A 21,598-nucleotide genomic window follows, 5' to 3' on the forward strand; every position below is an offset into this window, starting at 1 on the left:
ACCGTGCTCCCTTCAATAGATGTTACCGGAGAAATGGCCTGGGCTGTGCTGTGGCGACGTTTGGGGCTCGGGGGGGCTCTGTGTGCTATAGGTGACGCTGTGTGCATTGTTTTTATTTATTTTCCCTTTCTTCTCGCTGCTCGCCCTACCCCCCTGCCTTTCCCCTGCTCCTTCCCTCCCTGCCCCCAGCTGTGCCTGGGGCAGCCCTCCCCTGTCCCCCTGCGTCCCCAGGGGCTGCAGGAGGCAGGGGGGCACCCCAGGAGCCTGCCCTGGGGCCTGGGGGGGGGGTTTGGGGCCGTGTCCCCCCGGGGCTGCCCCCCCCCGGGGCTCTTGGCCCCGCCGCCCTCGGGCGCTGCCTCCTGGGCCAGGCCCGGGGCCCGCCAGCGCTGCCCCCGTTGCCAGGGCGACGGCCGAGGCGCGGCACTACATCTCCCAGAATGCCTCGCGGCGGACTACACTTCCCGGCATCCCCCGCTGCCTCACGCTGGGGCGGGGGTGGGCAGAGGGAAGAGGCCTCGGACTACATTTCCCAGCATCCCCTTTCCCTAAACGGGGGGCGGCTCCCTACGGTGGCCGGCGCGGCCGGGGGCGCGTGACGGGCCGGCCGGGCGCTGCTCGCCAAGATGGCGGACGAGGAGGGCGAGGGGCTGCCGCGCTCGGCGGCGGGGCCGCAGCGCAACGGCGGCGGCGAGGGGGCGCCGGGGGGGCCGGGGGGGCCGCGGGTGGTGCGCATCGTCAAGTCCGAGTCCGGCTACGGCTTCAACGTGCGCGGCCAAGTGAGCGAGGGCGGCCAGCTGCGGAGCATCAACGGCGAGCTGTACGCGCCGCTGCAGCACGTCAGCGCCGTGCTGGGCGGGGGGGCCGCCGACCGCGCCGGGGTCCGCAAGGGCGACCGCATCCTGGAGGTGTGAGTACGGGGGGGGGGGCTGGGGGGGGAGCCGGGGGCTGCGCCGGGGCCGGGGCCGGGGCCCTCAGTGGAGACCGGGGGGGGGCGTGCGGGGGGCTGCGGGGGGCTCCGGGTCCCCCCCCCCGGCACGGAGCCGCCTCACGGAGCCGGGCTCTGGCCGCCCCTCACGGGGGGGGATCATTGGGGGGGTTATTGGGGGGGTTGGGGGGCTGCCCCCCACCCTCCCCTCGCTGGGGGGGCTCCTCCAGCCTCTCCCGTCCCCGGCTCCTTCGGGAGACCCCCGTGGGGGGGCAGGGGCGCGCCCCCCCCCTCCTCGGAAGGTGAGGGTTTGGGGGTCTCAAAGGGGGTGTGCGGAGGGGGGGGGGGGGGTCGCAGGCTCCCCAAGGAGCCGCTCTGCGGAGGGGGCGGCTCGGGGCAGGGTCCCGGACCCTCGGCTCGGTGAAGCCCGGCGGCCCCATAAACATGCGAACCTGGGGGGCTCTGCGGTGGGACCCCTTAGGAGGAAACGTCAGTGGGAGCCCCCACCCCAAATTCTCCCCCCCGTGGGGTCACGGCTGCGTGGGGAGGAACCTGGAGGAGAGCGGGACAGGGATGGGGGGGGGTAGGGGGGGTGTGAAGGGGGTGGCTGGGGGCAGGGGGCTGCATCCTGGGGGAGAGTGGGGAAGGGACAGCGATGGGGAGTGAGGGGGGGGCGTTGTGGTGGATTGGGGGGGGCACAGAGCGCCTGGGGGCAGGATGAGGCCCCGTGGGACCCGGCAGGGGGCTGGGGCTGGGGCTGGCTGCAGGCTGGGCTCTCGGGGTCCCGGCTGTCCGGGACTGACACCTCTCATGGGAACGCCTCAGCCTGGTGGCACCGCGCCTTTTTTCCCCCAAACACCCCAGATTTGGGGGCTGGCATCAGGTGCACCCCGGCCCGTCCGGGTTTCTCTCCCTGTGGCCGTGCGGTTCCTTGGGCTGGCTCCGCGTGCCCCCGGTCCCTGCGCGGCTGTAGGTCGGGCTGTGCTGGGGAAGTCCAATTACTAAATTAATTACAGGGATTTACAGCAGCGGGATTGCCTCGCTGCCGGTCCTTTGGGCTGCAGCGGTGGTGCCTGGCCCCGCAGAGCCCAAACTCCCCGGCCGGGCCCTGCTGTGGGCACGGTGCTGGCCTCGGTCGCTCTCCTGTGGGACCCAAACGCTCCTGGCTTTGATTTCCCTCGCAGAGGTGTCCGGGGGTGAGTTCTGCACCTGGGGCACCTGCTGGGGAGCAGCATTTATCGACCCAGGGAAATGTTTGTGAGCGTGGCAAGGCGCCCAGCTGAAATCCTGCACTGTGGGGGCCAGGAGGGGGGTGCTGAGGCACCGGGGCTCGGTCCTGGCTTTGGGGCTCGGCTTCCAGCTCGAGGTCAGGATTTGGGCAGGGGGAAGGCTCGGCCTGAGCTTTGCTCTGAGCTTCGGCAGCGGTGCAGGAGCTGAGGCAGTGGCTGAGGTTCGCTCACAGCCTGCGGTGTCCGGACAGCTCGGGCAGGGAGCAGCGGCCGCAGGAGCGGGGATTTCCTCCCTGCCCCTCTCCGGGGGGAAGCCGCTTCCTAATCCACCCGCGTGGCTCCTCGTAGCGCCGTGGGATGGTTTTGGCTCTCTTGTCAGGGTCATTAACCCAGCTGCGTGCGCCGGCCCTACAGGTCACGGGCAGCACCGGTCCCGTTTGGCGCAGGCGTTGACCCTCCTGGCTCTGACAAAACCCAGCTCCTGCGAATAAATCCGAGCAGGGCTGTGAGCTGGAGTCGGAAACAATACCACGGCCTCCCAGCATCGCGCTGCTTTTCCTTCCTTCACACAGCGGCACCCAGCACAGTGCCGGGGGTGGCATTCCCGGGAGCTGTGTCCCGGAGCTGTCCGTGTGTCCTGCTCTCGTCTGGGCACTGAGCGGTGTTCACGGGGTGGGGGGGTCCAAACAAATGGGTTCAGGTGGAGGGAGCTGGAGCTGGAGCTATGAGAGCTCCGTGGCTGGGGCTCGGTGGGCAGCATCTGGCTCCTCACCGGGCCCCAGCCCCGCAGCTGCAGCTTCGCCTGAGCCTGGTTTCCCCCACAGGGAAGCACGGCGAGGTGCTCCCAGCCCTGTCTGTGACCCGTGGAGGTTTTGGGCATTGTCCCAAGGGTTTTGGGTTCCTGCACTCATTGCAGCCCTCTCCTGCCATCTCCTGCCGTCCGTCGCTGTATCGCGCCCCGTGCCTGGCGCGTAGCTCAGAGCTGGTGTCGGAGGCTGGTTTTGCAACATAACTCTGGTGTGCTCTGTAATCTCCTTACCTCCGTGTGTGTTTGTGGGTGTTGAGGGCATTGGAGACAGACAATGAGAGCTAATTGAGCTCTTGATTATCGCCCTGAATGACAATCGTCGTTAATCTCGATGGAGGGAAAATCGCGCTGGCGTTAATGCTTGCAGGGGAGCTCGCTGGCCATAATTAGGCAGGTAACGAAGGGCCATAATTGAGCAGGTAACGAAGGAAGGGCCGTGGTTCTCAGAGCCCTGACCCACGTGTGGCCGGAGCCAGGCCCCATCCTCAGCGTGATCAGCAGCAGGGCCCTGCCAGCTCCTCTCCATGGGGTTTGGGCGTCCTGCTGATGGGCTCCCTGCTTTCCCAGCTGTCCCTCAGGCACGTCACCAGCCCAAGGACTCTCCCAGGGGTGAGATCCACCCCTGGGGCCGCTCCCCACACCGCGGGGCTCTGCATGAGGGCGCTTCCTTAGCGCTCCTCCCGGTGACCGGCTCCATCCCTCCGGACTCAGACTCTTTATCTCCTCGTGGTCCAAAGTCTAACCCCGTGGATTGCCCCGGAGATGACTGTGCCGTGGGGAAGCACAGGCTGACCCTAAAAAGGAGGCGGCTGCTGCTGCTGCTGCTGCTTGTTGGCAGCGTTCTGCTGCCCGCACGCAGGGCGTGTCCCCAGCAAATCCCCTCGTGGAAGGGGCAGCGGGGTGCCTCGGCCCGAGCCCTTAGGCTGCCCGTCTCACCAACCCCACGGCGCAGCAAACCTTGCCTCTTGCTCTGGACTTGTGTGGTGTGTGGCGCCCCAGCTCATGGCCCTGAGCGGTGAGCGATGTGCCAGAACGGCCACACAGAGCTCGTTTCCCCGCTGCGGTTGCTGGAAGCCTCTGCAGCAAGCATGTGAGATAAGGACCCGAGATAAGGACCTGGTGGTGGTCGGGTGGCAGCGGCTGCCCCACAGGGACGGCTGCTGCAGGCCCTGGCGTCCTGCGGTGCCTTCCCCGCGTGTTGTGTCCCCTCCTTGGTCACTGGTCCCAGCAGTTTTGGGTAGACTCTAAGGGTCCTGTCCCTAGGACAGGAGGGTTTCCTTTCGCTGGGGTTCGGACCCATGCCTGCAGGGAAACAGCAGCAGCAGCAAAGCCTACGGACTGTAGGGCTGCTCGGGGCTTGGCTGGGAAACCAGCACCACTGTCACGGGCTCGAGCTGTCGTCAGCAGCGTGAGTTCCCCCCAGGAGAAGCGAGGGGAAGGCAAAAGGTCGCTGCTTTGGTGTGGGGACATGGGAACGTCCAGCTCTGCTCCGTGCTGGCCCTGGGGCTCGCCGTGAGCTGCTCTTGTGCTGGATCCAGGAAGGAGAAACCGAGGAGGCCTCGACCCAGGCCGTGTGTTCGGAGCTGGTGCTGGGCGGGCTGGAAGCTGGCTGCTGGTAACTGCACCTCCCAAGGGCTTGGTGCACGTCTGGCTGCCGAAGTGTCCAAAATGTTTGTCCTTTTTCAGCAGGACTACCTGTGAAGCCAATATTTGTTTTCCTGTGAGTAATATTTAGCTTTTAACCTGCTGAAACACTCACGTGCCTTGTCTTCTTTCAGGGTGTTTCAGGTGTTCATTTACGAGGAGTTGGTGCTCTCGTAATTGGAGCCGGCAAACGGCAGCTGTGCTGTTTGCCAGAGCAGAGCGTGGAAATGTGCCCAGGGACCTGAAAACTTCCTTAAAATGTCAGGAGAGGCGGCTGTGGAGATGGTAACGAGCCCAGCCTCTGTCGGAGGCACAGGGGAGGTCACGGGAGCTGCGCTTCATGGTTTCTGCCTGTTTTTTTTGATCTGTTTGCACGAATGCTGGCTCTGGATTTCGCAGCCGTTTGAGGAAGGTTGGGGATGGGGAAATGCTGCGTGGCCTCCGCCGAGCACCCCGGCAGGACATGCCCTGGGGCTTACGGGAGGCTTCGCCTGCCTGCCCTGCTCCTTGCTCATCAGGGCCGAGGCTTGGAGCACTTGAGGCCGTTTCTCATCCCCTCTGGGGGGAAGGACGTGATCTGAGCTGGAGCTGGAACCATGGTGGGGCTGCTGGGCATGGACAGTCCCAGGGGCGTCCTGCAGGGGAGCCTCAGCCGTGACAAAGCCCAGGGGTTTGGAGCTGAGCTGGTGGAACGGCCTCAGAAGGGAGAGGGGTCGGGATGCCGAAGCGCCCGTCTCTCCTTGGAAATGTTCACGCAGGAGGGCGAGGCTCCTGCCTCAGAGGGGACTTGAGCTTTCCTCGCGTGGTTTGTTGGCTGCGTGGTTTGGGCTCAGCAAGGCACAAAGGCAGGCTGCGGGCTTAATCTCAGGGAAGCGTCTTGCAGGCTTTCTGCAGCAAATTTCCTTGTCTTCTCTTGACAGGCAGTTGGGAAATTTTAAGAAGTCTTCACAGAAAATGAGTCATTCAGTGTGCAAATGGGAGAAGTGAAACCTGCTCCTGGCTCTGAGGCGCCTGCTCCTCGGTGCCGGTGCGTGGGGGAGCGCTGCGCTGGCAAACGCGCCTCGTCCTCGAGGTCTGGTGTGTGCCAGGGACAATCCCGAGGGTCTCACAGGGAATATCCCGGGGTCTCACAGGGAATATCCCGAGCTCACACAGCGTCCTGAGCCGGAGGGGACCCACAGCATCACCGCGTCCATCTCGGCGCTTCTGCCCTTGCTGGGTGTTCACGTGGCCGGGTGCCGAGCCAGCCTGTGGCCGCTCACTCCCTGGCCTTGCCCTTCCCAAACCCGGTTCTTTTGGGGCTTTTCAGCTCGTTAAGGAGAGCAGACACCGCTCTGCTCCGTCCCCCAGCGTGTCTGCATCACACGGTGTGACCTGCTGTGACACCGCTGCCTTGGCTGCTGGTGGCTGCAGCTGATGTCTGGGCCTGTCCAACGCCGGGCACAGTGCGGGCGCTCTGTGTGCCTCGCAGCCGCTGCCAGGGGCTCTTTGAGCCTGGTGCTGAGTCTGGGTTCTCTCCCCCAGGCCTGGAAGCTGAGATCGGGTCTTTCCGGGGCGATTCTCGTAAGTAAAAGCTCAATAAAAGCGATCGATGCGGAGTGGGGAGAGCTGTTCTCTTTCCTTCCAGTGCTAGGGCTTGAAATTAAATCTCACACTTGATTTGAGGCGAGCTGTGGTGGCTCGCTGGCTCGCAGGGTGGCTTCGTGGGGAGGCCACACGGCCGGGGAGGTGCGGGCGCCCCTCAGTGTCCCTCCAGAGCTCCGGGCAGGAGCTGTGCTGAGCGTCCCGGCCGAGCCCCTCCGTGGTGTAAATGAGGATGAGGGTTTGGGGGGGCCGTTGGCACATGTTGGAGCCCTGGGCAGCTTCGCTGTGAGTGGGCTTGCGGGGGGGATGTGAGCCCTGGTCACCCACGGGTGCCGCGGCTGCCTCCCGAGGGCAGCGCCCCGCCTGGGGCTGTTCCTGCAGGGGATGGTTCGGGTGCCAAGCTCCGTACGGAGACACCGCACGTTTCTGGAGGCTCGCTACTACATTTAGCCCTTATCAGAAAGAAAAGCAGCCCCGTCCTTTTCCAGATTTGGAAGAGAGCCTTGCAGCTCTCTCTGGACCTCGGGCTGGGTTTCAGAGCGGTGTCTCTCCGAGCTTGCCATCTCCGGGCCAAGCGAGAGCCGGATGGCGAGTCGCTGCCAGCGGCTTCGGGGCGAGCAGGAAGGGCAGGAACGCTCCGAGGTGTCCTGGGGCTTCCGTGGGCCTCGGGGCATCGCTGGACGAGCTCTTGCAGTCAGGCTGGAGCAGTGCAAGAGCTGGAAGCCCGCACTCGTTGCGGCAGCGCTCCCGGGCCTGTCGAGGAGGAACTGGAGAGATCTCATCTCCCCTGGCAGCGCGCCCGTGGGCTCGCGGGTGCTCGTCTCGGCAGCTGGGAGCAGCCTCTGAAGCCTCTTGCCCTCGCCCTCCAAGCGCCCGAGCCTGCGTTCTCCTTCTTGTTCATCCAGAAGCTTCAGCGCAGATTTTTGGAAATCTACCTTGTGTTTTGGGGCTGCCGAGGGTGGGAGCTGGCCTTTGCCCTAGCAGAGCAGCAAGACAGTGCAACTCAGAGCAACTCAGTGGTGTTGTTCCTCAATTCTGTGGTCACCTCGTGTGCTTCCCTTGAGCTGAGAGGAGAAGGCTCACGTTCTGGGTGCGAACGTGCCGTGCGGTGCTTTACCTGTGCCCGAAGCCATCAGACAACTCCGTAACCACCACCCCGAGAGATCGCCAGCAGAAGTTGGAGCAGCTCAGCCCAGAGCAGCGCTCGCCTTCCTGCTGCTGTGCAGGCGGAGCTGAGCTGCAAAACCCACTGCCACTGGAGCAGAACTTGCAGAATTTTAACACAAAATAAGTGGGTTGATTTTTTTTTACTCCTCTTTAGCTTGTGTAACCCGTTGTGGGAAGAGAGCTGAAGCCGTGGAGGTGTCAGTCACCTGCAGCTGGTGGATTTTTGAGGGAAGCAGTTACAGGATGGGTTTCTGGGCTGCTCCCGGTGTGGTTTGAAAGCTCTGCTGTCCCCCCTGCCTTGCTTATGGCTTTTCTGCCCTCTCTCGCAGGAACGGGGTGAACGTTGAGGGAGCGACCCACAAACAAGTGGTGGACCTGATCCGCGCCGGGGAGAAGGAGCTGATCCTGACGGTGCTGTCGGTGCCTCCCCACGAGGCCGATAACCTCGACCCCAGCGATGACTCCTTGGGGCAGTCGTTCTACGACTACACGGAAAAGCAGGCGGTGCCCATCTCCATCCCCACCTACAAGCACGTGGAGCAGAACGGCGAGAAGTTCGTGGTGAGTGGCGGCGGGGCCGCGCTCCCCGGGGACAGGAGGGGGCTGCTGGGGGCTGCTCCGTGCTACCCGTGGCTCCGGGGAGGCAGCGCTGTGCCTGATTGCTCTCGGAAAGCTTTCCGCGCCCCAGCCAGCCCCTGCTCTGCTCCCTGCAGGTGTACAACGTGTACATGGCGGGCCGCCAGCTCTGCTCCAAGCGGTACCGCGAGTTTGCCATCCTGCACCAGAACCTGAAACGGGAATTCGCCAACTTCACCTTCCCGCGGCTGCCGGGGAAGTGGCCGTTCTCCCTGTCGGAGCAGCAGCTGGATACCCGGCGGCGAGGGCTGGAGGAGTACCTGGAGAAAGGTGCGGGGCTGGGCGCAGCGCCCGGGCAGCCGTGCGGCCGCACGCCGCCCTCCTCGCCAGCAGGCAGCGAGTCCTCGGGGCCCGTCCTTCCCTGGAGACCTGGAAGCTCGAGCTGCACAGGCATTCGTTTGTCAGCCAGGGAAAGAAGCTCACAATGTGGCTGGGCTGGGTTTGGGGCCCGCAGTGCTGAGCTCAGGCTTGCCCATACCCAGCTCCCGGGCACGAAGCCCCTCGGTGTGGCCCGGGGCAGGTTCCCCCACCCCGCTGCTGTCCCAGCCCTGCTCCTTCGCCTTCATCCCGGCTGGAGGAAACGGCAGGCTGCGTGCACGGGGGTGCAGCCTGGTACAGTTTTGTCCCAGGTTATTTACTGAGCCTGGCCCGAGTCCCCAAACAGCTTCGTTCCCTCTGGAATAACGCATTGATGAAATCCTTGCCCACTTCCCAGTGCAGTCAGAGCCTCCTGTTGGCCACGTGCCCGCAGCCTGGGTTTCCCCCCGGGGATTATCTCAGCAGTGAGTTCCTCAGCGCCGCTGCATGCTTGTCGCTTGCTGTCGGGGGGGATTCGGGGTGTATCAGCCCCCGTGCCAGCAGCCCTGGTGCAGCCTGCAAAGCACTTGTGTCAGGAGGCTTTGCCGGACTCCCCGTGCCTCCCCAGTTTCCTGCAGGCTGCGGGACAGGCGGCTGCTGTTACCCTGCAGCCTCTGCCAGCCCCAGGACAAGGCAGTGACCCCTGCTCTCTGTCCCGCAGTGTGCTCGATACGCGTCATCGGCGAGAGCGACATCATGCAGGAGTTCCTGTCGGAGTCGGACGAGGTAGGCACGCGGGCACGGCGCTGGAACTCGGCCTGCCCTGGTACGGAGGCATGGGGAGACTGGGTCAGAGCACGAGGATGCTCCCCAACAAAGCCTCAGCTGGGCAAATTGAACGCCAGAGCAGAAAACCAAGGCTGTGGTTCGCTGCCAGCCTGCTGTTGCTCGTAGGAAGCCTCTCCTTGTAGCAGGAGCTGGGAACGGCTCCGAGGCTGCTCTTGGAGGACCAGAACCAGGTGCGAGGCCTCGCTGCCTGCCCTGGGCCTCCCTGGCCCCGCAGCAGGCTGCCTGCTGGTTCCTGCTGCTGATGTCAGCCCCGGGAGTTGTGTGTGTGAGCTGCTGGCATTCGGCAGCTGCTGGGCAGAAAGGCAGCAGGCACTTTAAATACCAGCTCGTCTGACTTGCTTCTGCCCGGGTTTGGGTTGTCCGCAGCAGCAGAGCCGCTGTTTGCCCTCTGGCCATTGCCCTTTTCCCAACTTTTCCGTGGTGAATTCAGTTGCTCTGGCTCAAAGCTTTCTCTCGCTCCTCACTGACAAAGCCACGACTGGAAAATCCTCCCCGGCGTGGTCCGGAGCAGTTTGCTTGGCGTCCTGCCTCGAAGCAGAGCTCACCTCTTCCTCCTTTCAGAATTCCCCCACGCAGCCTGGGAGCAGATTCCTGAGGCTTGCAGGGGAGCTGGCTGCTAGACGTGAGAGTGCATGAGTGACCACGTTAGTCAGCCAGCACCAGGCCTGGTCCGTGGAGCTCAGGAATTCCCCCCACTGTGCTCCTGGAGCTCAGTAAAGTCGAGCTCAGGGCTCAGCTCGTGGCAGCGAGCGGGGGCATCTGCTCAGGGCACGCGTGGGACCCTGGGCTCAGCTCTGGGCTGCAGCTGGGAGCAGCGATTCCCAGATCCTGTGGCCACGTCTGGTGGACTCTGATGATTTCTGGCTGATTTCTGCCTTCTTTTTGCCTTTCTCTAGAATTACAATGGTGTCTCAGACGTGGAGCTCAGGGTAGCACTACCAGATATAACAACAGTGACAGTCAGAGTCAAAAAGAACAGCACTACAGATCAGGTGTACCAGGTGAGCTACTTTTTGTTGTGTTCTGGTTTGTTTTTTTTTTCCCCTGACTGGAAGGTTAACGTGATTCAGGCACGAACCAAGGCCCAGAGGTGCCCACTGGGTTCTCGGCTCCTCTCGAATGCAGGTAGGCACTAGTGCTGCTTCGCAGAGGGCAGGAATGCTGGCGAGCTCCAACCTCGCGCTGTGCTGAAGCAGCATTTTCTTTGGCAGTCTTGGCTGCAAGGACGGAGTCATCGCTGAATTAATTTCCACTGATAGTATCTGAAAGCTGGCGGATGGCTCGAAGCACCAGGCAGATCGGGTGTTGTGGCTGCAGAGGAGGAGCTGGATCCAAGAGCTGTCTGCGTCCGGCACGCGCCTCTGTGGCTGCGTGGCAGGACAGCGAGCTGGGCGTGAAGGGAGTGACCCCTGGGGAATGGTCTGGGCAGGTTCCAGGTCTGCAGGCGGCCTGAAGGCCCAGTGCTTGGAGCGGAAGGTGAAGAACAACTGACTTCAGCCAGCACTGCTGGAGAGAAATGGAAGTTGTCGATGAAGGAGGGGGAATAAGGCGGTGGGGGCAGACTAGTTAAAAGGGGAACTCAAAGTGCTGCTGCAAGCGAGGAGCTGAAGGGTTGCAAAAGAGCAGGACCGCAGGAGCTGCTGCTTTGCGCAGCAGAATCCCGCTGCTGGAGGAGAGTCGTGGTGCCTTTGGCAGACTCGTGGTGCCTTTGGCAGAGTCGTGGTGCCTTCAGGCACTTGGGACGCGACCTGCTGAAGTTCACATCGCCTCCGCCGAGGTCTGTGGGATGTGGCTGTGGTATTAGCACGCAGGGCTGAAGTGGTGTTGGAGCCGGCTCCTCGGGGAGATGTGCTCCTCCATCAGGAACTGAAAGCAGAGGCGTCGGAAGAGCAGATGACCTAATTGTCAGCAGTGGGGCAGTTGCAGTCTGCGGTTTGCAGGAAGGCAAAAGCACGCGAGTCTGGGCCCTCGCTAAAGAAAAGCTCTGATTCTGCGGGAAGAATAACATTCAGGCTTTCCTTGATGACTAACGCCTCGGGTTAATGAATACTTGGAATAACCTGCACGGCGCTGGCCTTGCCCTGCACGGGGACTGCCGGGTGCTGGCTCCTGCTTTGCTCACTCCGTTTTCCCCTCTGGTTGCTCTAGGCCGTGGCTGCTAAAGTTGGAATGGACAGTATTACCGCAAACTACTTCGCCTTGTTCGAAGTGATCAATCACTCCTTTGGTAAGTCTTCTCATCCCTTTGGTGCCCACAGGCAGCTGAGGAGGGAGCTCGGCGGTGCAGAGCCTGGTGGCACTCGTTTGGGCCTTATCTGTGCTCACAAAGTCAGGAGCCCCTGGGAGGAATCGGGCAGGCGCAGCGGATTCTGATAATGAGGAGCCCTCAAAGTTTGATGGCTTTTTCTGCTGCTGCTTGACTTTCCAGCCCTTAAACAGTTCAAGGAGATGAGCTTCTTGTTAACTGAGAAGTGTTTTACTGCAGTTCAAAGGGCCCAGCCAGCAGAGAGAGCGGCCGGCAGCACTGAAACGTGGCTGCCTGGAGAGGGGGCACCAAAAGCGTCTCGGTGGGGAGCAGGGGGGGCTGCAGAGGGAACTGGGTTTAGTCTGCTCACACGTAGAGGGGGCGTGATGGCCAGGCCCAGAGGGGACACGTGCTGCGAGCTGACCCGTCTGTCCTTCAGCCTCTGAATCCTGGGGTGTTTGAGCCCCAGCTGCAGGATTCTGGGCGACTATTCCGGCACTTTGTGAATCGCAAATCCCCGTCCTCCCAGCTCGGAGCATGCTGAGGTCTCTGCCTGGTCTCGGCTCCCCCAGCTTCACTGAACCTGAGGTGTCCAAACTGCCCAGGTCACGCTGCTGAGTGGGTGTGGTGGTTTGGCCTTGTCCCTGCGCTGCCTTTTGAGCCCAGTGCACGTCTCCTTCCCAGCTGGGTGCCTTCATTTCTGCATCGCCAGCTCTGCCTGCCTCAGACTCACCCTGGAGTTACTGCAAGCTGTGCAGTTTTAGGGGGGGATCTCTGGGACTGCTCCTCACACATGAAAATTCTGGCCAAGTGGCAGGGACAACTTCTGCCTTCCTAAAGCCCTCCTGAAGCGACCCAGCTCAGAAGACAAGCTGGGGTTGTACTCGGGTGCTGACCTGAGCCGTGCAGGGAGCCCGGAGCAGGAGGTGGGAGGCTGCTGCATGCGGGCACAGTCCCACGGGGGGCGTTCAGGCTGCCAGGCCCTGGCTGGTGCTGGTGGTGCCCCGTTGCTCTGAGCAGTTTGAGAAGCACAGCGCTCAGAACAGGAAAATCTCCAGTTAACCTTTACGGCCTGTGCGTTCCGGACGCTCGCCGTGAGCATCCCCATTTATTCCTGTCTGGATGCGCTCCATTTAATTTCCCTGGGAGCTGTTAGCTCCGGCTGCAGGGAGACAGTGACCGTACCCTACCTGATGAAGGAGACGTGCCGAGCTCCCCTTCCCATCCATCACAGTGAAGGGAAGCAGCAGCAGCTCTGAACGCAGTGAGCATCGGCAGGGGCAGCGCGGGCAGCACTGGCAGCACCGTGATGCGGAGGGGCCCTTCCGAGGAAGCTGCAGGGAAATGGAAACAAGCCCAGAACGCTCCCGTGGGGAGCTGGAGATGGCCTTGAGCAGCAAGTCGCAGTGTGGGGGCAGCGCCGCGCATCGCAGTGCCCTGGAGCAGTGTGGGGGGGTCGTGCCCCCTGCTCTGCTCCCTGAGACCCTGCCTGCAGCTTTGTGCTCAGCTCTGGGGCCCCAGCACCAGAGGGACAGGGACCTGCTGGAGCCAGCCCGGCTCTAACAGGCAATCAAAGCACGTCTCAGAGTGTTGTCCAAACTCTTCTTGAGCTCCAGCAGGTCCCTCCCATCACAAGACATTTGTGATTCTGTGACCTTGGGCAGGGTGATCCTCCCCGTGCTCAGCAGAGGGTGACATCGGGCTGCTGTGATGGCTCCCGGGGACCACACTCCGTGGGGTTGTCCTCAGCTCGTGCCCTGCCCGGCCGCATGGGTGGCAGCAGGGCAGCACCCGCGTCCTCCCCCATCAGCCAGGAGGAGTTGGATCTCCAGGGAATTAATTCCTGTTTGTGTGCCAGGGCCCACCGAGAGGGACCCCTGGGGTCCAGCACTGCAGAAGCAGGTACTGAGCCCAGCTCACCTCGGTTTCCTGTGCTGACCTCGGTGTCCTGTGCTTCTTGCAGTGCGCAAGCTGGCGCCCAACGAATTCCCCCACAAACTCTACGTGCAGAACTACACCTCGGCAGTGCCGGGAACATGCCTGACCATCCGGAAATGGCTTTTCACTACAGAGGAGGAGGTTCTTCTCAATGACAATGACTTGGCAGTCACCTACTTCTTCCATCAGGTAGGTGCCCGCGAGCTCCTTGGGCAGGAGCTGCGATTTCTTGCTGGTGGTGAGCCAGCGCCTGCTGGTAGCCAAGCGCCTGGCTCCCAGAACCACTCCAGACGCCGCTGTGCCTTGGTGTCCTGGCAGCAGAGCAGGAGCTTGAGGGCTGGCGCTGCTCAGGCAGCTTTGAGGAACACGGGCTGGTGGCTGGGTGAGTCGGCAGCTCTGCGGTGAGCTGGTGGCCACGGCACCATCAGAGCTCCAGGCTGCCTGCCAGGGGAGGTTCCGTGTTCCTCAGCTCTGCACCAGGTCTGTGACCAGCTGGGGGCTTCTCCCTGCCCCCCCTGAGGAAAGGGAACGTTCCTGCCTGTGCTTTCACTCAACCCCTTCTGCGCAGCTGCTCTGGGGTGAAGTGAGCCTGAGAGGAGCTGTGCTCTGACTGTGTACAGCCGGTCTAGGATGAGCAGCTCAGAGGTAGACACCTGCACAGCTCAGTGAGCTAAATCCTGCTCTGTCTCAGCCACCAAAAACGCTGTCCCAACACTTCCAACTGACAAGTACCAGCCTCTGACACAAACTGAGAAAAGAGCTGTTAGCAAGCTCAGCGATGCCGCAGACTGGCTGGCAGCTTCACGAGCTGCTTGGTGCGAGGGCAGGGGTCCTGGCTGAGCAGTGTGAGGCTGTGCAGCTAAAGGCAGCACTGTGTACCTGCTCACTGCCGAAGAGTGAAGCAGCCTTTGCATGGCAGCACTGCCCTCCAGCAGCACGGAGGGTGAAAACAAAGCCTGTGCTGCTCTGCTGGAGGCGGCTGCGTGTGTCTGTGGTGGAAGGGTTGTACCGGACGGTGCCCGAAGGCAGAGGCAGGATTCCAAGTACCAGCATTTGCAGATCCATCTGGGGAATTTTCTCTCAGACTCCTCCTAGACCCAGGCATCTGCGTGCTGCCCGAGGCAGGCAGAGGCTCGGGGCCAGAGTTGCCGAGCCCGGCCCTCGCTGGGTGCACGATGGACTGCGAGGCTGCGAGCTGGGGTGGCACGGGGCCAGCTGGGGCAGGCAAAGCACTGCGAGGAGATCCTGGGGCCTGACCTCCTGGGTGTTCTTTCCCTTTTTCTGTTTCAGGCTGTCGATGATGTCAAGAAAGGCTACATCAAAGCAGAAGAGAAGTCCTACCAGTTACAGAAGCTGTGTGAGCAGAGGAAGATGGTCATGGTGAGTTGTCCTACCTGTCCTGGTCGCTTCCTCCGGCGAGTGCCGTGCAGTGCTGAGTCTGGGAAGGAGATAGCTGCAGCCTTGAAAAACATCTTTCCTTGGAAAGCAATAACCCCGCAGAGCTGTGGGAGCGTTGGTTTGGCACAGAGGCCTCGGCAGGGTTGCAGGCGTGCAGCAGTGCCAGGCGTGGGGCTGGGCCGTGCCCATGGGTCTGCTGCTGCCCGAAACAAAACCGCCCCGCGTGCCCGGCGAGCTCCATCAGCTGCTTGTCCTTGGCACGGCCACGAATTGACTGGGCTCCAAACAAGGCAGCGATAAACCTGGCGTGTTACAGCCAGTGCTGAGAGGTGAGGTGCTTAACGTGCCGTGTAGCAGTCCTCCACCCCCAGCCCTTTGGGAGCAGCTGTTCCCAGTAATGGAGAGGCAAAGGTCGTCTTCTGCCTCAAACCGCCTCAAGCGGTGGCACTGGGCTGGCCGAGAGGCACGGGCACTGCTCTGCTCGCAGTGCTGCTCGCTGTGTCCCCTGCCCCTGTCTCTTAGTGTCTTTTTTGCCTGGCAGAAGTCTCCCCAGGTTGCAAATCCCGTGTCAGATCTCGCTGTCTGTCTGCCCGACCGATTTTCTGCCTCTTATCGCTTTGCCCAGCGAGCGCCTGGGGGCTCGGTGCGACTCGCTGAGCCTGCCCGGCGTAGATGTGGGGGAGCAGGGGGGTGCCCCGAGCTCAGCCGCCAGACGCGAGCTTGGCTCGAAGATCAAGAAGCAGAATCTGACTTGTAAATAACTCCTGGGGAGCCTGGGGCTGCTCTTTCCCCAGCTCTGCACCCCGGCTGGATCCCCGTCCAACGCTGTCGCTTTCCCCCTGCAGTACCTGAACATGCTGCGGACGTGCGAGGGTTACAACGAGATCATCTTCCCCCACTGCTCCTGTGACTCCCGGCGGAAGGGACATGTCATCACGGCCATCAGCATCAAGCACTTTAAACTCCACGCCTGCACCGAGGAGGGCCAGCTGGAGGTGAGGGGCACAGCAGGGCTCTGCCTGGGGTCCCGGTACCCGCCTCGGCTTCGTAGGAAGGGGGAGCAGCTTGCCCAGGGCTCTGGGGCTTGGGACTGCTGCTGGCTGGCAGCACGGGGCGTCACTCCCTGCCCTCACCCCCCCCGTGCGTGGCTTGGCTTTTTCTGATCTGCCTTAAACCCCCCCGTGCCCGGGGGCTGCTGGCTCGGGGCTCACGGGGTTTTACCTCCCCTCAGAACCAGGTCATAGCGTTCGAATGGGACGAAATGCAGCGGTGGGACACGGACGAGGAGGGGATGGCGTTTTGTTTCGAGTACGCACGCGGAGAGAAGAAACCCCGATGGGTTAAAATCTTCACCCCCTACGTAAGTGTGCCCCCGTTACTCACAGACGGGGAAGGAGGAGTCGCATCCCGCTTGTTCCTCCCTCTGGGATCCGCAGGGAGCTGGAGGGGAGCACCCAGCTCCGAGCGGGAGGCGTTGGGGAGGCAGGCGGCCGCCAGGAGGAGCCGGCAGCACGGGCAGGGCGCTGGGTGCCGCGCCGCCGCCTGACACGCACCCGCTTTCTCTCTGCAGTTCAACTACATGCACGAGTGCTTCGAACGGGTTTTCTGCGAGCTCAAGTGGAGGAAGGAGGTAAGGGCCCGCCGCTGCAGGGCAACGGCTTCGCCTCTTTCGGCAGCTTTTTACTGCAAGTGATTCTGCCTGGCTCCGACCCGCAGCCCGAGCAGGAAGGATTGTGTGGGGAGCAGCTGGGTGCTTGGAGCAGCAGGGGGGCTCTGCTGGGAGCGTGGGGGGGTCTCGGGCTCTGTGGGTGCAGGGCGCTGCGTGTTGTGTCTGAGCGAGGAGCTCCGGGAGCTGCTTGGTTCCCGGTCGCTCCCTGGTGCCTGCTGCCGAGTGCAGGGGGCAAAGCGTCCGTCCTGCGGCGGGGTTACGGGGGCTGCGGAATGACTCAGGAGGGGTCGCGAGAGCCTCTGGCAGAAAGCTGCTGGGGAGCAGGGAGGTGTTAGGGTTTATTTTGAGTCCCAGCCTGAGGGGGCTGCTCGGCCTCCTCCCGCTGAAGCCGTTGAGAGGTGTCACCCGCGGGTCCCAGGGACGGCTCCGTGCTGGCAGGGGGGCTGGGACTGGAAGCACCTCGTCTGTGGCTGCTGCACCACCGCCGCGTGTGCCCCGGCTCCTGCTGTCCCGGGGAGGTCGCCCTCCCTTTTGGGAGCAGAGAGAAGCGGCCGCTGGAGGCTGGGGCCTCTCCTTGCCCTTGATCTGATCAGAGCTTAAACGCGGCGAGTCTGACAGGGATCCAGGACGATCTGCCCGGCGTGGAGGCTCCTGGGCGGGGACGATTCCCTTCTCCACGGGGAAGTTTCCGACCTGCTGGGCACGGGGCAGGGCTGCTGGTGCTCGTCACGGTGTGGCCAGGGCCCAGTGCTGGTGCTGTGCTGGGCGCAGGATGCTGCAGGCACACGGGGAGCACAGGGTCAGGCACAGCCCGCAGCAGCCGTGCGGCCCCAGGGATGCAGCAGTGGATGGAGGAGCGCGAGGCCAGCGGGGTTTTGTAGTGAACATGGAAAGTGGCGTGGCTCAGCCTGAGGTTGGAGCAGGCACTCTCACGAGGGGCCACAGACCTGCGTGCAGGCCGGGACGAGGAGTCCCAGGCTTTGCACGGGGAGCAGGCGGCGCTCAGCACCGCCTGCAGAGCCGAGGAACTGGGCTCTGGGCCCTGCGTCCCTGCCGGGGTGACCTCTCTGCCCCTCGAGGAACAAAGCCTTCGTGGCTGCCGCTTTGGATCGTGGAGCAGAAGCTTCCTGGGGGGGCAGCCTGCCTCGTACTGAGCTCCTCCGCAGCTCCCCGTGTCGGTGGGGCTGGCGTGGGGCCATGTGGGCAGGGAGCCAGGCACGCGTGGCCGCCCGGTGCCCTCGTGGCCAGCCCGTTCCTTCCCTGCCGAGGCCACGGCGTCGCCCTCAGCGCCCCGGATCCTTCCCGACGCTCTTCCAGCCGCTCCGGCAGCAGCAGCTGCTCAGTCTCCTCCCGTCCCCTCCGGCTCTGCTTTTTTATTTATACCCTTTTTATTTTTTTCCCTTGTAAAGGTGGAGGAGGAAGCAACAGACAAGGATAACAAGAACTGCAGTAAAGACAATATGTGCAGCAAGGTAATTGGGCTGAAAACAAACAGCATCTGTGCTCTGTGAGCCAGCCTGGCTGCTGTGCTGCGGACCTAGTGTCTCCTGCTCCTCTGCTCCAGCTCCCGTTAGCGTAGAACAGTGCCCTTTCCTAGTGGCTTCTCCTCGGAGGGAACCCGCAGACTAACCCCCCCACTGCTGCTTTTGATGGGATAGAGGTGGCTTTGTGCCCCGAGGCCTCTTTGCTGACGTTAGGAACGTTTGGGGCCCCTCTCCTGGACGCCGCCGGTCTCCGGATGCCCCGGGATGCGACGCTCCGGCCGCGAGCGGCGGCTCCCTTCGCCTCCCCGGAGGAGAGGGGACGGGCGCAGCTGCACGGGGACAAACGCTGTGGCTCTGCTCGCCTTGTAAAGGACCAGAGACTTTATCCTGGAAGCCGCGGGCTAGTGGTGTGTGGTTTTTTCTCTTGTTCTTCTGCGATGGAGTGAGGACCCTTAGGGCCTGACCGTGCCGTTCCCAGCGCTGCTTTCCTAGTGAGGAGCGAAACCGCTTCTGTCGTAGCCTCGCGAACGCACCTCTCCCGCTGCCGCCCTCTGCCCAGCCGCTTTCGCATTCCAGCTGGCCAGGAGTCAAAGCTAAACGCTTCCGATTGCCTCAAGATGCGCCGAGAAGCATCCGGGAGCCTTCCCTGCCCGCCCCTAGGATATCCTCGCGTAGGCTCTTAGCCCAGCACCTCACACGGAGGGGCCCTGCGGGGAGGCACCCGCTGCTCTGATGCGCTCATGGAGCGGCGCGTGCCAGGAGCCGCGGCCTCTGCGGGTGCCTCCCTGCAAGCCTCTGCTCGCAGCTTCCTCTGCGGGGACTCGGAGCACTGGTGGTGGCTGCAGACCCCTCGCTTTGCCATGCTCCCACCCCACGTTTTAGCTCCGCGCTCGGGTGTCCGAAATAGCTGCAGGTTACTGAGCTCGAAAGAACCAAAGCGCGGTTGCGTTCGGTGAGGCAGAAAGCTGTTAACCCCAGCGGTTCCCGTAGGTGCGCCTCGTGGGCAGGAGTTACGTGGTGCTGGCTAGAAAGCGTTGGGACATCAAAGGGGCGAGAGCCCCTTCTGACTGAGCAGAAAGCTGTAGCTGAGGGTGCAGGATGTGTCACCGCTCAGGAAGGAGCGGCGCGGGCTGGCGGGGGTGTGGGAGCCTCCCGCCCCTGTGATGCTTCCTCTGCCGGGCAGATCCTGCATGATAACGTCCCGTGGGGGTAACCCCACTGATCCCCCGGCACCCGGCGCACTTGAGGAAGAGCGTGGTGAAGGCTTCGCGCACGCGACCGTGTTCCTGCGTTGCCCTTTCAAAGCCAGTGCCCTGCCCGCAAAACCCGGAGACACCGCAGGAAAGAAAGAGCCAGGCTCGGCTGGGGGGGGCTGCCTGGAACTCCCCCCCCGGGCGCTGAGCTCCCCGCAGGAGTTGTGGCAGCGAGGTGGTGGCACGGAGCCGGGTGGCCGCGGGAGCCAGCTGCGGGCTGTGCCGGGCCTGGCGCCGCTTCCTGCCCGCGCGTGGCACCGCGCCCTCCCGCAGCCCGTGACGTCTCTTCCTGGGGCCTCGGTGAACGGGGACCGGGGGCATTCTCTTCCTTCCCTCTTCCATCAGCGGCTCCTCACTTCCGAGCACCCCGGGACTTCCCTGCCGGGGGGGGAAAGGTTTTTGTCCCGTTGGATTCATTCGCGTCTGCATGATCTCGCTTGCTGTACCGGGAACCCTTTGGCCGCAGCTCCTGGCGTGGGGAGCACCGCGGGGCACCGCTGCCCCCGGCACCCCAAAGCCCGACCGCTGCCCTCACTGCTCTGATGGGAGCAGCACGAGCTGGGGGGGGCTAATTCCAGATCAGGAGCGTTGCTGACCGGTCACCGGGTGATTTTCGTTCCCTCGTGTAAAATAAAAAGATTGATGGAACTTGGCAGATACTTCATGGATGTATTTGGTGCTCTGTGAGCTGCCCAACCCTTGTGGCCCTATTTTCTGCGCCAAGCCCTTAAGGGACACCCTTGGCCCCACCACGGGATGGGCCAAGGGTAAGGCGGGGGGCAGTGGGGGTGCGTTGGGTGCGAGTGGCTTTGGCACGAGAGGGAGCTGGTGCCCTGGGGCAGAGCCATGGGGGAAATTCTCTGTCCTCCGTCCTCCTCCTGCGGCAGGGAAGCTGCTGAGAGCTGCTGGGCTCGGGTCAGCTCCAGGGAACGCGCGGAGTCGTGCAGGCAGAATTTGGGTTACATGCAGCCTCTGGCCCTTTTCTGGAGGGAGGGCTGCTCGTGGAGCCAGGAGAGAGCTGGGGGGATCCGTCCGGTCCCCGGGGCTGCTCCTGGCCTCCTTCCTGCCCTCCTTTCCTCTGCTCGAGCTCCCGGGGGGCTCGGTGGTGCCGGAGCAGAGCCGTGCCCAGGGCTCCCTGGCGCACCCCACACCGCACGGAGCCGCGCCACCCACAGCAGCGACCACCAGCACCCATGGGACCTGGTGCGCCCCAACCCTCAGCTCATTCCCCCAGGGCTCCAAGCGTCCTCCTGCACGGCGCCTGCCCCCAGCCTCCCATTTGAGGCAGAAACCGAAACCTTGCCCTGCCAGCGGGGCTGGCACCGGGGAGCTCCCCCAGCCCCGTGCTCAGCGGCTGCACCGCGGTGGGGCCGGGCAGCTGCCAGTGGAGGAAGAGGAGGAAGAGGAGGAGGAGGCTGGGGAGCCCCTGGGCTGTGCCGGGTGGGACCGTGGGGGCCAGGAGCCGTCCTGCAGGGCTGCCCCTGACCTCTCGTTTCTCTTCTCTTGCAGAACATCTTTCAGATGGTCAGGTCACAGCAGAGGGACGCGGCCACTTAGCCCCTGGGCACGGAAGAACGTAACCCCCTCCCCCCCACACCCAAAATTAACACTTACAAATTCTGTTATTGTATTAAAGCCCTTAAACTAAATATTATTAATAATAATACCATTTGTGAACTTCATGTTTATGGAATTAAGCAGCGAGGAGAAGGGCAGGCTCGGCGGCGGCAAGGGGAAGGCGGTGGCGGCCGGTGCGAGCTCGCCCCGGGGTCTGTCTGCTCCTTTCCACCCGGGGCCGATGCCAGGAGGCGGACTGGGCTCCTGTTTTATACAACTGGAAACTGAGACATCGTCCATTTGCACTGTTCAGGCATATATATGTATGTATGTAAAAAAAAAAGAAAAAAGAGAAAAAAAACTGCAAAGCTATATATACAAAGGCCGTGCACGTATATACATATATATATTTCTTTTAAGGTTTCATACCAGTGGCAGTACCTTTTTTAAGCTTGCGTTTTTACACGCATCTCCCCCCGATTCATTGTGTTGTTTTTTTAAAAACTAACTTTAGAGAAAAAAAAAAAAAAAACAGAAAAAGGAAAAAAAAAATCAAAACACAGCAACGTTACAGGGAAATACCTCTCCTGGCACAAGGACCTCGGCACGTTTACAAGCTTCTGACTTCGCTTTTCCCCCACTGGAGGTTCCCCGCGGAGGCCGCTCGCCATCACCCCTGGGCCCCCCCAGAGCAGGAGCCCCCCCGGGGTGAGCGTGGCAGCCTCAGGCCCTGCATTCTCGGGGACCCCTCCTGGTCCTGAGGTCCCCGTGGCGGGGCAGTGGCACGAGAGCAGCAGCGAGGCCGCACGCGGGGAATTAATTAGCGCTCGCCGCTCTAATGGGATTTCTCGGCCACTGTCCTCGGGCGCCCCGCGGGCCAGTCCCGGGCACTCAAATTGTGCGAATCGGGGGATT

The 21,598-nt window shown here is 62.8% G+C and overlaps 1 protein-coding gene across 2 annotated transcripts; it reads left to right on the forward strand.

Annotated features, from left to right (window-relative positions):
* The first annotated feature begins 596 nt into the window (after positions 1 to 596).
* On the forward strand, positions 597 to 20,790 carry SNX27 (sorting nexin 27). 2 transcript variants are annotated; one of them, XM_038167803.2, is made up of 13 exons: positions 597 to 907; positions 7,687 to 7,918; positions 8,071 to 8,263; positions 9,012 to 9,076; positions 10,036 to 10,140; positions 11,288 to 11,366; positions 13,348 to 13,511; positions 14,613 to 14,702; positions 15,566 to 15,715; positions 15,952 to 16,080; positions 16,291 to 16,350; positions 17,799 to 17,861; positions 20,636 to 20,790. In XM_038167803.2, the coding sequence occupies exons 1-13, from the start codon at positions 624 to 626 to the stop codon at positions 20,681 to 20,683; spliced, it is 1,662 nt and encodes a 553-aa protein (XP_038023731.1). In that variant the 5' UTR covers positions 597 to 623; the 3' UTR covers positions 20,684 to 20,790. The 2 variants fall into 2 exon arrangements, with proteins under 2 accessions (XP_038023731.1, XP_038023732.1); XM_038167804.2 differs by lacking the exon at positions 17,799 to 17,861 and having other exon boundaries at positions 598 to 907.
* Positions 20,791 to 21,598: the final 808 nt, after the last annotated feature.

Source organism: Anas platyrhynchos, chromosome 26 (assembly GCF_047663525.1).
Source record: "Anas platyrhynchos isolate ZD024472 breed Pekin duck chromosome 26, IASCAAS_PekinDuck_T2T, whole genome shotgun sequence".
Classification (NCBI taxonomy): Eukaryota; Metazoa; Chordata; class Aves; order Anseriformes; family Anatidae; genus Anas; species Anas platyrhynchos.